The 15,127-nt window shown below is 35.6% G+C and overlaps 1 protein-coding gene across 1 annotated transcript; it reads right to left on the reverse strand.

The window, feature by feature from the left end:
* Positions 1-14,365: 14,365 nt before the first annotated feature.
* On the reverse strand, positions 14,366-14,860 carry LOC124974681 (deoxyuridine 5'-triphosphate nucleotidohydrolase, mitochondrial-like). The gene has a single exon (XM_047537775.1). The coding sequence runs from the start codon at positions 14,858-14,860 to the stop codon at positions 14,366-14,368; it is 495 nt and encodes a 164-aa protein (XP_047393731.1).
* Between the last annotated feature and the right edge of the window lie 267 nt (positions 14,861-15,127).

Below are 15,127 nucleotides of genomic sequence, written 5' to 3' on the forward strand. Positions count from 1 at the left end.
CACAGTTTATTTTGAAACTGAGTAGGAGTTGTTAAAATTAAAGTATCCAGGATGTAGGTGTTAAAAGCTGATTGAGTTATTTTTATAACTGGTAATTTGCCAGGGTATGCAGCCCCATTCTCTATAATACCTGCAACTTTACATAAAACCACCAAGTCCAATGCCACATTTAAAGGTACTGACCCAGATCAGATTGTTTTATAAGGGAGTAATTGCCTGTGTTTTTCTTGACATACTAGAATTTTATAATCAATCTATAAGCTTTAGTAGTATACAGGATACATCTATTTAAGCTGGTTTCTCTAATAAATGAACTATTACTATGAAAACAAAATTTTGTTATATTATAATATTTATTTTTATAGACACTGTTGACACAAATAATAGATACTTCAAATTGAACAATAAACTAAAATTGAGAAAACAACTCAAAATGGAAAAGGCATTGTCCTTAAAATGATATAATTTCTTTTTTTTTCTTTTACTATTCTAGGACAGTTGCTTTTCTACTTGCCATACTATGCTAATACCAAAGTATCTCTTGATATCTGTAAGACTAATTTTAATTATTTGCTTTAGTAGCTGTTTCTATACCAAATTCTACATGGGTTAATTATTGCAACAGAAGAATGGTGTTGCATCAAGACTTGAACCCACAGAACCTTCTCATTAATGAAAAAGGGGATTTAAAGCTAGCAGATTTGGTATGGAATAATTAAATATTTATAAATTCCTCCAGGTGGTTAGGTATAAAATAACCATTGCCACAATGTGTTATCACTTTCATATGAGTTAGGAAATTTTCTCTGAGCCCACTGAAAAATAATTGACAGAATTTTGTGGGTGGTTTACATTGGTTGGTAGCAACAAATACTAAAAGGTGTGGGTTCCCATGTGTGGCCCATGGACCCAAGTTTTGTATACCCTTTCAGGGAGTGTCCAGCGGTAAAAATATATTTTCAGAAATGCACTAAATGTGGGTTTTTCAAGATGGTGGACTAGAGGGCGGCTGCATTTCACTTTGCTCCAGGACGCATGATTCAAAAGAGGAGATAGTGAGAGACGTGGGACCAACTCAAAGCCGCCGGATGAGTCTCTCCCATTGGGGAGGTGTCCTGGATAGGGCGGTAGCCCCAGAACAAAGGGAACTTTGTGAAGTAGAGTTGCTCAGCGAGACGCCCCTCCCCTCGCTGGAGCGGTAAACACAGACAACTGGGATCATCATAGAGGAGGTAGCTCAGCACAGCGCTTGGACTCAGAGCAACCACTGGGGCTCCCGGAGGCTGCCTGAGGAGGAGCTGTGTGGTGAGCTGTTTGGACTCAGAATGACCGCTTCTGAACACCGGGGGGTTGCCCGGAGGAAGAGGAGGAGCACGGCAGGTCGCTTGGCCTAGGAGTGACTGCATCAGAGCCACAGGCAGTTGCCAGAGTAGGAGCTGTGTGGCGAGCTGTTTGAACTCAGAACGACGACTCCTGAACACCGGTGGCCTGCCTGGTTGCTTGGGCTAGGAGTGACTGCATCAGAGCTACAGGCGGTTGCCAGAGGAGAAGCTGCATGGCGAGCGTTTTGAACTCAGAATGACTGCTTCTGAACACTGGGGGGTTGCCCGGAGGAAGAGGAGAAGTGTGGCAGGTCGCTTGGTCTAGGAGTGACTGCATCAGAGCCACAGGTGGTTGCCAGTGGAGGAGGTGAGTGGTGAGTTGATTGGACTAAAAATGACCGCTCCTGAACACCGGTGGCCTGCCTGGAGGAGGAGCACGGTGGGTCCCTTGGTCTCAGAGGCACCGCTCCTGAACAGCTGGGGGGCTACCCCAAGGAGGAGGAGGAAGAACAGGGCGGGTCACTTGGACTTGGAGTGACTGCCTAGGGCTACAGGCGGTTGGTGGGAGGAGGAGACGTGAAGTGAGTTGCTTGGACTCCTAGTGACTGCGTCAGAAACCGGGCGGCTGTCCAGAGGAGGAGGTGTGTGGCGGGTCTCTGGGTCTCAGAACTATTGTACTGGGTTCCAGGTGGCGGCTCAGAGGGGGGCCGCATAGCCAGGCGAATAGGTGCAGAGCAGGGTCCCAGGACCAGCTTCTTGGGAGAAGAGCCGCACAGAGACACACCTAGCGGTGGAGTGAAGTTTCCAGGACTGTGGGCAGATTCTCTGAGAGAGGCAGCCTAAGGAGACTCCCCTGCGAAGGGTGAGGCTCCCAGGCCCAGGAGGTAGTTCCGGGCCCCTGGGAACATTACAGAGGAAGACAGCCCAGCCCAGGCAGCAGTTTTTGATTGAGGGGAACCTCTGGGAGGGGAACTGACCAGCGAGACGTCCCCACCGAGTGAGTCTTCCCTGCCGGGAGAGGTTTTCCCACAGGGACGGTAAAACCAGAGACACAGGCACAAACAGGCCTTGCCTCAGCCCGCAGTCTAGTTCCCCTTTGGATGACCATTGGTCAACAAGTGGAGACACCTCTGCCCACTATCAGGGAATATATCCCACCTGAGGGTCAACACCCCTAGAGAGGCAGCTTCTTCATGGAGCTCTGCATTATCAACTTCCTCCAAGACTGCAGGCTACTGAAGGACAAGAGGGTATATACTAGCAATCTTCAAGGACATTTTAAGTCAATAGAGGAAATCTGCAATAACTTAATGACCCACTGAAAACAATGGAAGAAAATGCCCCAAACAAATCTAGATGTTACATCAATAAAATCCAATGACAGCATGGCAGAAGAAATGACAGAAAGGCAGTTCAGAATGTACATAATTAAAATGATCAAGGAAGCAAACGATGAGATGAAAGATCAAATGCAGGCATTGAATGATAGCACCAATCGCCAGTTAAAAGAGCAAATTCAGGAAGCAAAAAGATCATTTCAATAAAGAGTTAGAGATATTGAAAAAAACAAACAAACAGAAATCCTTGAAATGAAGGAAACAATAAACCAAATTAAGAACTCCATAGAAAGCATAACCAATAGTATAGAACACCTGGAAGACAGAACTTCAGATACTGAAGACAAAATATTTAACCTCGAAAACAAAGTTGAACAAACAGAGAAGATGTTAATAAATCATGAACAGAATCTGTAAGAACTATGGGATATCATGAAAAGGCCAAATTTGAGAATTATTGGGATTGAGGAAGGCTTAGAGAAACAAACCAAAGGAATGAACAATCTATTCAATGAAATAATATCAGAAAATTTCCCAAATCTGAAGAATGAAATGGAAAATCAAGTCCAAGAGGCTTATAGGACTCCAAATACACAAAATTACAACAGACCCACACCAAGGCACATTATAATGAAAATACCTAACATACAAAATAAAGACAGAATTTTAAAGACTGTGAGAGAAAAGAACCAAATTACATTCAGGGGGAAGCCAATACGGATATCAGCAGATTTTTCAATCCAGACCCTAAAAGCTAGAAGGGCCTGGAACAACATTTTTCAAGCTCTGAAAGAAAATGGATGCCAACCAAAAATCTTATACCCAGCAAAACTTACCTTCAAATTTGACAATGAAATAAAATCATTCCATGATAAACAAAAGCTAAAAGAATTTACAAAAAGAAAGCCAGCATTACAGAACATTCTCAGCAAAATATTCCATTAGGAAGAAATAAAAAAACATAGAAGCAAATCAGCAAAGGGAGGAATTATCCTAAAGGAACTGTCAAATAAAGGAGGAACCAAGATGTGTCAATAAATAAATAAATAAATAAATAAATAAAATTGTAAATATGAATCAAATGACTGGGAATACAAATCATATCTCAATAATAACCCTGAATGTTAATGGCCTGAATTCATCAATCAAAAGACATAGACTGGCAGATTGGATTAAAAAGAAAGATCCAACAATATGTTGCCTGCAAGAGACTCACCTCATAGAAAGAGATACCCATAGACTAAAGGTAAAAGGATGGGGAAAATCATATTATGCACATGGACTCAGCAAAAAAGCTGGAGTATCTATCCTCATTTCAGATAATGTGGAATTCAAGCAAAAACTAATCAGAAGGGATAAAGAAGGACATTACATACTGCTTAAGGGAAGCATAAATCAACAAGATATAACAATCATAAACATGTATGCCCCAAACAGTGGCTCATCAATGTATGTTAAACAAATCCTTCTCAATTTTAGAAACCATATAGACCATAACACAATAATAATAGGTGATTTTAATATGCCTCTCTCTCCACTGGACAGATCTTCCAAAAAAAATTGAACAAAGAAACCATAGATCTCAATAAAAAAAATCAATAATTTAGACTTAACAGACATTTATAGAATATACCATCCAACCAAGAGCGAATACACTTTCTTCTCAGCAGCACATGGATCCTTCTCTAAAATAGACCATATATTATGCCACAAAGCTAATGTCAGCAAATACAAGAAGATAGAGACACTACCTTGTATTCTGCCAGATCATAATGGATTGAAGTTAGAAATAAATGAAAGAGTAAAAAACAGAATCTACTCCAACACCTGGAGATTAAACAATATGCTATTATATGATGAATGGATAACAGAAGATATTAGGAAGGAAATTAAAAGATTCTTAGAGGTATAGGAGAACAAAGAAACATCATATCAAAATCTCTGGGACACTGTGAAAGCAGTACTTAGAGGAAAATTTATCTCATGGAGCCCATTTAAAAAAAGAAGTAAAACTCAACAAATAAATGACCTAACACTATAGCTCAAAGCCCTAGAAAAAGAAGAACAGACCAACACCAAAAGTAGTAGAAGGCAGGAAATAGTTAACCTCAGAGCTGAAATCAACAAAATTGAAACAAAAGAAACAATACAAAAAATTGACAAAATAAATAGTTGGTTCTTCGAAAAAATAAACAAAATTGATAAAACTTTAGCCACACTAACAAAGAGAAGACGAGAGAAAACCCAAATCACTAAAATTCAGAATGAATAAGGAAATATCACAACAGACACAACTGAAATACAAAATATAATTAGAGGCTAGGTTGAAAATCTATACTCCAACAAAATAGAAAATTTCGAAGACACCAACAGGTTTCTAGAGACATATGAAATGCCTAAACTGAATGAGGAGGACATACACTATTTAAGTAGACCAATTTCAAGTAATGAAATAGAAGAAATCATCAAAAGCCTACCAACAAAGAAAAGTCCAGGACCAGATGGGTTCTCAGCCAAGTTCTACAAAACCTTAAAAATAAGAGCTCATTCCAATACTTCTGAAAGTATTCCATAAAATAAAAGAGGAGGGAACACTCCCAAACTCATTCTATGAAGCCAATATTACCCTGATACCTAAACTGAACAGAGACACATCAAGGAAAGAAAATTTCAGACCAATATCCTTAATGAACATCGATGCAAAAATTCTCAACAAAATTTTAGCAAATCGCATACAAAAACATATTAAAAAGATAGTGCACCATGATCAAGTGGGTTTCATCCCAGTGATGCAAGGTTGGTTCAACATCAGGAAATCAATAAATGTAATTCACCATATCAATAGACTTAAACTCAAGAATCACATGATTACTTCAATAGATGCAGAGAAAGCATTTCATAAAATACAGCATCCCTTCATGCTCAAATCACTAGAAAAAATAGGGATGGTGGGAACATTCCTTAACATTGTAAAGGCCATCTATGCTAAGCCCATGGCTAATATCATTCTAAATTGTGAAAAACTGAAAGCATTCCCCATAAAAACTTGAACAAGGCAGGGATGCCCTTTTTCACCACTTGTTTTAAATATCGTCCTTGAAAGTCTAGCCAGAGCAATTAGACAGACTAAAGAAATTAAAGGGATACGAATAGGAAAAGAAGAACTCAAACTATCCCTATTTGCTGATGATATGATTGTATACTTAGAGGAACCAGGAAATTCCACCAGAAAACTTTTTGATCTCATTAGTGAATTCAGTAAAGAAGTGGGATATAAGATCAATGCACATAAATCTAAGGCCTTTTTATACATAAGCGATGAATCTTCAGAAAGAGAAATTAGGAAAACCACCCTATTCACAATAGCATCAAAAAAAAAATACTTGGGAATCAGTCTCACAAAAGAGGTGAAAGACCTCTACAATGAGAACTACAGAACACTAAAGAAAGAAATTAAAGAAATCCTTAGAAGATGGAAAGATCTCCCATGTTCTTGGATAGAAAGAATTAATATTGTCAAAATGGCCATACTACCAAAAGTTCTATAAAGATTTAATGCAATTCCAATTAAAATCCCAATGATGTACCTTACAGAAATGGAGCAAGAAATTATGAAATTCATCTGGAAGAATAAAAAACCCAGAATAGCTAAAGCAATTTTGGCAGAAAGAGTGAAGCAGGGGATATCGCAATACCAGATCTTCAACTCTACTACAAAGCAATAGTAACAAAAACGGCATAGTATTGGCAACAAAATAGAAAGGTGGATCAATGGTACAGAATAGACACGGATACAAACCCAAATAAATACAATTTTCTCATACTAGACAAAGGGGCCAAAAATATGCAATGGAGAAAAGATAGTCTCTTCAACAAATGGTGCTGGGAGAATTGGAAATTCATATGCAACAGAATGAAACTAAACCCATATCTCTCACCATGCACGAAACAAAACTCAAAATGGATTAAGGATCTCTGAATCAGACCAGAGACCTTGCATCTTATAGAAGAAAAAGTAGGTCCAGAGCTTCACCATGTCGGCTTAGGACCAGACTTCCTCAACAGGACTCCTATAGCACAAGAAATAAAAGCAAGAATTAATAACTGGGATAGATTCAAGCTAGAAAGCTTTCTCTCAGCAAACGTAACTATCAGCAATGTGAAGAAAGAGCCTACAGAGTGAGAGAAAATCTTTGCCAATCATACTTCAGATAGAGCACTAATCTCCAGAATCTATAAAGAACTCAAAAAACTGTACACCAAGAATGCAAATAATCCAATCGACAAATGGGCTAAGGAAATGAATAGACACTTCACAGAAGAAGATCTACAAGCAATCAACAAACATATGGAAAAATGATCAACATCTCTAGTAATAAGAGAAATGCAAATCAAAACCACCCTGAGATTCCATCTCACTCCAATTAGAATGGCGATTATCAAGAATACAAGCAACAACACGTGTTGGCGAGGATGTGGGGAGAAAGGTACACTCATACATTGCTGGTGGGGCTGCAAATTAGTGCAGCCACTCTGGAAAGCTGTGTGGAGACTCCTTAGAAATCTTGGAATGGAACCACCATTTGACCCAGCTATCCCACTCCTTGGCCTATACCCAAAGGACTTAAAATCAGCATATTACAGAGATACAGCCACATCAATGTTCATAGCTGCTCAGTTCACAATAGCCAGATTGTGGAACCAACCTAGATGTCCTTCAATTGATGAATGGATAAAGAAAATGTGGTATATATGAATACAATGGAATATTATTCAGCCATAAAGAATGATAAAATTATGGCATTTGCTGGCAAATGGATGAAATTGGAGAGTATCATGCTAAGTGAGATAAGCCAATCTCAAATAACCAAAGGATGAATGATATCGCTAATAAGTGGATGTTGACACATAATGGGGTGTGGGAGGGGTTAGTGTTAGGGTTAGAGTTAGGGTTAGGAAGGGGGCCAGAATGGAGGAAGGAAGGACTGTATAGAGGGAAAAGCAGGGTGGAAGGGGTGGGGGGGAAGGGAAAAAATAACAGAATGAATCAAACAACATTACCTATGTAAATTTATGATACACAAATGGTATGCCTTTATGCCATGTACAAACAGAGAAACAACATGTATCCCATTTGTTTATAATAAAAAAAAGAATTGCACTAAATGTTATTTGCTTTTTTCCCTGTGTTGCACTGTTGATCAAGAAGCAATAAGGATAAAATTGCTGTTTCCTGGTATGCATTCAGGCAGTGCTACCAAAGTATATCATGGTATTCTTTACCACTGCATATTCTTAGAGAAAATGCCTCAGTTACTCTTAAAATATTTTGCCAAGCAGTAAAATGCATTAATTTAATTAAATTTCATCCTTGAGTAAATGACTAGTATTTTTGTGTTGTATATGTATGATGAAATGGAAATTATATAAAAATACATGGACTACACACAGAAATACTATAGTTATCTCAAGGAAAAGTTTTTGGGGGTGTTTATATGGCTACAACCTAAACTAGCCCCACCCTTTTTTTTTCAAGGAACATCATTTTTTTCTAGAAAAATTAACCAACAGACAAACTGGTTATTCAGACTTAGATATTTGGAAGATTTTTCTTGAAATTAATGAATAAATTTTGTCAATTCAAGGAAATCAATTGCAGGTATTTCTTGCCAATACTAAAATTCAGGTTTACAAATACAACTTAGATTTTGAATTTTTGTATCTGCTGCTTTGAGCTTAATATGTTCCACTACTTAGAAACTTTTCTGATGAGGTCAGTTGTGATATTAACAAATAGAGGGTTTTTCAAAAAAAATTTTGAATATATATATAAAAATTTCAACTTATAACTCAAGAATAAATATTTTTCCAGTTATCAACACCTCATATTATAGAATCATGCATGGTAAAAGATTCATTTAAAGTCTAAGATTGACCAGTAAATTTTAACAAACTTATGAATAGTTTATGAATATAATTTGTTATCATATATCCTTGAAGAATTAACTTAATCTAATTCTAATATATCAAAGAATACTATCTACAGTAATTAGGAAATACTACAAAAATGTTTCTCCTCTTTTCCAATTTCATGTCAGTGAGATTTGATTTTCTTCATATAGCTATATATATTATGATATATTGTTATATGGAGTAAATCAACATATCACAACAGAGAGAAAGTAAAAGCAAATATAGAATACAGCTGTCTTCTATCAAAATAAACTCTAAACAATTTATTAATGTGTGAAAAAAGACCATTCTTAACTAATTTTTTGGAAAAAATTCTCATAAAAATGTTATTCATGCTAACATGAGAGGTGTTTTCAATGCATAATTAAATGTTTTAATTTTTCTCATATTTTATGGCAAATATCAGCAGTAATTTATATAAGTAAAAATACTTGGGGCCATTAATTGTTTGTAAGAACTTAAAATGTGTTCCAAAACCCAAGAATTTCAAATCCACCTCTGAAAGGGATCCCTTTATATGCTTGCCACCATGACTGCATTTATTATGTGCTTAGTAATGTAATTGGTAGTTATTTACTTATATAATTTTAGGCAATCTGATTTTAAGGGACTTGAAAGTAAAACAAAATTAGATGTTCTTTATGTTTTGAGTAAATTGTTTCTACTAGAAGAAAAAACTTTGTAGATTAGCTGTGTAATTTTTGTTACTCTCAGAATACTTTGACAGAACTGTTTTTGAAAACCCATGCAGTTTTCCAAAATTGCATTGTTAATTTTTCACAAATTATTACAGTAGTTTCACTTTTGGAAAATTTCACTAAATTTTATAAGTATGAGTATTTCAGGTTATTACTCAGTAATAGATTAATAATTTACTTTTTAAATGGTGAATTTGTCTTTGGCAGTCTGTATACTTCTACTCTCTTAGTATTTTACTATTTGTTTGAAGTGTACATTCCTATTTGTATTTTCTTCCTTAAAAAGGAAATGAGTGGGCCAACTATGTTTAAACAAAAAGTGACAAGTTATTTACATATGCTGGCAATGATTATAGTCTTTTTTAAACAGCTTATGTTGTTATTTTCCTCTTAATTGTCCCCACCCCTCCTCTCTTTGTCAAATTGCATTTACCGCTCTTTGACATAATCACAAAATGAATGGCTATGACAGAAACATTCATGATTATTTGAAATGCAAAATGAATGTCAAGGAAAATTTAAAAATCCACTTTTGTCTGGGAATACTCTGAGTGTTTTAAATTTTGCCTTTAACTTATATAAAGGAAGCAAAGAAATTTTTATCTTCTAACAGGTAAGTAGGAAATTCTGATTACTGCCAGGTACATTGATGCATGCCTGCAATCCCAGTTGTTTGGGAGACAGAGACAGAATGATTGCAAATTCAAGAACAGCCTCAGCAAGGTAGCAAAGCTCTTAAACAATTTAGCAAGACCTTGACTCAAAATAATAGCTCATTTGTAAAGTTGCCCTGGGTTAAATCTCCAGTACCAAAAAAAAAAAAAAAGAAGAAGAAGAAAAGAAAGAAACAAAAGAGAGAGAAAAGAAATTTTGATTTTTCCAAGAGATAGTACAATCAGCTTTGTTGCTTTTGCTATTTATTTATTTTATTGCATAGTAAATACACTTGGGGCTTCAAGTAATTGAGGGTCAATTCTGTTTGAGTCTTTATATTGTAAGTTGTTCTTGATCCTTCTGAAAATTCTACCTTTCTTTCATGGCCAATGAAAATCAGAGGTCTAGGAATTACAATATAGTTATTTTCATTAATGATAAAAATTGGCTTACTTAGAATTATGTGATATTTAGTTAGTTGAGTTTGAGAGATTATTTCATTTCATACCAATACCAAAATTCTGACTGTATATCAGCAACTTACTTGGACAAGCATGCTAGTTCATGATCTTCTCAGGAGCAGGAGAGTAAAGTATTGGGGGAGCTACAACTGGCAACTTACAAAGCTATAGGATAAGCAAATTTATAGCTCTGTCCTTTACCAACTTATAACTCAGTCTTAGCATTTGAAAGATAAATCAGAAAGCTACCTTCCATCATATTAATTATCAAAAATTATAGAAAATAATTTATTGTACTTATTTCTTAATGTTGGGAGATTAATAGTAAAATTGATACTAAATAAAATGGTGTCAGCACTGTTCCAGTTACCATTAGCCATGATTTAACTTTCTGGAAATGCTTATGCAATATTTATCCAATGTAATAAAATATTGTTTTAAGTTTTTTGATATTTTTCATAATCAGAAATATGAAGTTATGTTATATAAAGTTATATGTAATAGTAATCTCAGCCTTAAAAAATTCTCATTTGAAATAAAATATATGATAAAAATAAATTTATTTTCTTAATCTACCTTTCAAAATTGCTCCTTCTTCAAGTGATTAGGATTTGAGGCTTAGAAATGATAATAACTCTAGTGTTAATGACAGATAAAATTGGGAACTCTAGTCTTCATTTCTGGATAATTAGTGTATTCCATATTAAATTGACAAAGGAATGGCAAATGTTTTGCATCATTTACAGCAATTAGTAATACTCAAAAGCAATGAAATCTCTCTTAGTCTAAACTTCTCCATGTAACAAAAAGAGTACAGAATACATTGTAATATCTATTCCATGGAGACCTTTCTTGAATTAATTTCTGCAAGGAAATTTTCAGTAAAACTTAACTGGATTGTAGAGTAATGACCTAAGAATATTTAATTAAAAAATGATATAGCAATTAAATGTTAGAATTAGGTTAAAGGTGATAGAAACTTATAATTGTGCCAAGTAAAATTGTTTATCTCAGTGTCAATGACCTATTTTGGATTAATTTAATTTCAGCTATAAAATAATTTTGGCACTATGGCTTATGGACAAAAGTAAAACATCTTTAGCTTTGATTAAGATATAATAAACATCTACACCTTAAACCAGGTACATTCAGCACATAAATGTAAGTAAAAATTTGTGATCTCAGAATTACTATATTTAGTTTAATCATATAATGATATGCTGGCCCAAGATCACATGAACTCAGCAGCATTCACAAAACCAATTTTGTTGAAGCTTCAATAAGCCATTGAGTAACCATCTCAGTATCCCTGTGAATGAAGTCATGATGAGGATAGGAAATAAGAAATCCTCTATATTCTTAATGGATTTTGGTATATTTAATTCTTTGTTTTCTTCTTATTATTAAGGACTAGTAAGATCCATGTCAGTTCCCACAAGACCTACACAAGTGATATTGTCACACAATGGTATCGGCCACCTAATGTGCTTCTTGGTTCTGCAGAGTAGTTAACACAGATAGACAAGTGGTAAATATATATACATAGAAAAGGACTACATTTATAATTTTGAAATCATGTACTGGTAACACCGGGCATACTAATAGTGATCTTAAAACAGTTGCTATTTTTTATTTATTTTTAAAATTTATTTTTATTGCAAACAAATTAAATATATGTTGTTTCTGTTTGTACACGAAGTAAGGGCATACCATTTGTGTAATCATACATTTACATATTGTAATGGTATTTGATTAATTCTGTTATTTTTTCTTTCCCCCCACCCCTCCCACCCCTCTTTGCCCTTTATACAGTCCCTCCTTCCTCCATTCTTGGCCCCCTCCCATCCCCCATTATGTGTCATCATACACTTATCAGTGAGATCATTCATCCTTTGGTTTTTTGAAATTGGGTTATCTCACTTAGCATGATATTCTCCAATGTAATCCATTTGCCTGCAAATGCCATAATTTTATTATTCTTTATAGCTGAGTAATATTCATTGTATATATATATACCACAGTTTCTTAGTGCTTTCATCAATTGAAGGACATCTAGGTTGGTTCCACAATCTGGCTATTGTGAATTGAGCAGCTATGAACATTGATGTGGCTGTATCTCTGTAGTATGCTGTTTTTATGTCCTTTGGATATAGGCCAAGGAGTGGGATAGAGGGTTCAAATGGTGGTTCCATTCCAGTTTCCAGAGGAATCTCCACACTGCTTTCCAGAGTGGCTGCACTAATTTGCAACCTCACCAGCAATGTATGAGTACCTTTTTCCCCACATCCTTGCCAACACCTATTGTTGCTTGTGTTCTTGATAATCGCCATTTTAATTGGGGTGAGATGAAATCTTAGTGTAGTTTTGATTTGCATTTCTCTTGTTACTAGAGATGTTGAAAATTTTTTCAGACATCTGTTGATTTTTTGTAGATCTTTTTCTGTGAAGTGTCTGCTCATTTACTTAGCCCATTTGTTGATTATGTTATTTGTACTCTTGGTGTAGAGTTTTTTAAGTTCTTTATATATCCTGGAACTTAGTGATCTATCTGAAGTATGAGTGGCAATGATTTTCTCCCACTCTGTAGTTCTCTCTTCACATTGTTGATAGTTTCTCTTGCTGAGAGAAACCATTTTAGTTTGAATCTATCCCAGTTACTGATTATTGCTTTTATTTCTTGTGCTATGGGTGTCCTGTTAAGGAAGTCTGATCCTAAGCTGACATGTTGAAGATTTAGACCTACTTTTTCTTCTATAAGATGAAGGGTCTCTGGTTTGATTCTGAGGTCCATAGTCCATTTTGACTTGAGTTTTGTGCAGGGTGAGAGAGAGGGTTTTTTTTTAAGGATTTATTTAAATTTTGACTCAAATAATTCAAATACATGTTCATCTAAATATGTAATTCAAACAATCATGATATTTACCCAACATATGTTGCCCTCTATCTATACAATTTTTTTGAATGCTGTCTATGTCCCAAAGAATTAATTATGACCCACAGATGAAAAAATTACATTGCAGAGCATTAAATGAACTTAAAACCACCAAAATGTCCAAAGAAACATTCTCTGTCTTATGCTTCCAGGAAACAAGTTCCCAAAATTGTGGCCACTCCAGAAGTACTCAATCTGTATGACTCACACCCTCCAACAATGCTTGAGGAATCTCATCATATCTGATCAACAAAATTTAAGCAACATCCAAAATGTTGGTGCAAAGAAGTCTGAGAAATACATGAAGGAATGTGCACTAACAGAAAGTTACAAGTTATGCTAATTCACATGATCAACTTGATATCTCAGTGAAATGCTTACATATATTTACTCAAGCTATGTACTTGAAATAGAAAAACTCAGTGACCCAAGTATGTACACCTATGCATCTATTTTATACCTATTAATATGCATATTTTCTTAAATGTAACTACTTTAGTGAAGGAAACTCAGCAATACAACTAGCAAAATTTTCTTAATAGGATGAAATTCAGAGGAACAAATCAACTATAAATTCTCAAGTGATATTTCACTTTGCAAACATAAATCCAGTCAACCCATAGCCATTTTACAAACCTCTGCCCAGTCAACCCAGAGACTACCTAAACTGAGAACTGAGAATTCTCTTCTTACCTTCACATATCATTTTAATATTAAAAAAATCTGAAATTGGTGTACATATAATTGGTTTTTAAAAAAAATTTGCATTAGATCACCACAAAGCAGATTTACACATTACCATAAACTGCAGAAAATACAGAAAAGTTTCTATATGATACTAACAGAGGAACTCTTTAGCATAAGAAAATACATTCTTAGAAGCTAAACCTAACTTTACAAACATGCAAAATACTAACACACTTTAAGCAGAAAGTCTTTAGTATTAAGAGAAAAGTAACATTTTCATTTTCTATACTTGACCTAAATTTTAATTCTGTCCAGTAGAAACAAAACCTCCTGAACCCCTTTCAGTGTCATTCAACACTTGAACTTCTTCTATATCTGGATAAAAAATCCGTTCAAAAATGAACTGTGCTATTTGATCACCCTTTTTTACTTCAAACTTTTCTTTGCCAAAAATAAATAGCACAACACCAACATTTCCTCTATAATCTTCATCTATGACACCAGCTCCTACATCTATGAAGTGTTTTGCAGCCAAACCAGAATGTGGAGATATTCTTCCATAGCACCCAGAAGGAAGAGCTATCTGAATGTCTGGTTTCACAAGGGTTTTCTCCATAGGTGATACTATATAATCATAGGCACTGTACAGGTCATAGCCCGCAGCCTGCTTGGACCCTTGAGTCAGGGCTGTGGTGTGCTCCGAGAGCCATACAAAGTGGAGCCACAAGCCGCCCTCCTCTGCGGGCTGGGCCCACTTGCTGGGGGAGACGGCAGTTACTTCTTCAGAACAAGGCATGGCAGCATCGGAAGGCGAAGCAAAGGCGAAGAGAGAGAGAGAGAGGGTTTTATTTTCATTCTGCTGCATATGGATTTCCAGCTTTCCCAGAAATATTTGTTGAAAAAAGCTATCTTTTCTCCATTGCATATTTTTGGCACCTTTGTCTAGTATGAGAAAATTGTATTTATTTGGGGGTGTGTCCGTGTCCTCTATTCTGTACCATTGATCTACCTGTCTATTTTGGTGCCAATACTATGCCATTTTTGTTGCTATAGCTTTGTAGGA

This window comes from Sciurus carolinensis, unplaced genomic scaffold, assembly GCF_902686445.1.
Source record: "Sciurus carolinensis unplaced genomic scaffold, mSciCar1.2, whole genome shotgun sequence".
Classification (NCBI taxonomy): domain Eukaryota; kingdom Metazoa; phylum Chordata; class Mammalia; order Rodentia; family Sciuridae; genus Sciurus; species Sciurus carolinensis.

Excerpts from the sequence above, each read along its gene's own strand:
- LOC124974681 (XM_047537775.1), bottom strand. The coding sequence starts at position 14,860 with ATGCCTTGTTCTGAAGAAGTAACTGCCGTCTCCCCCAGCAAGTGGGCC.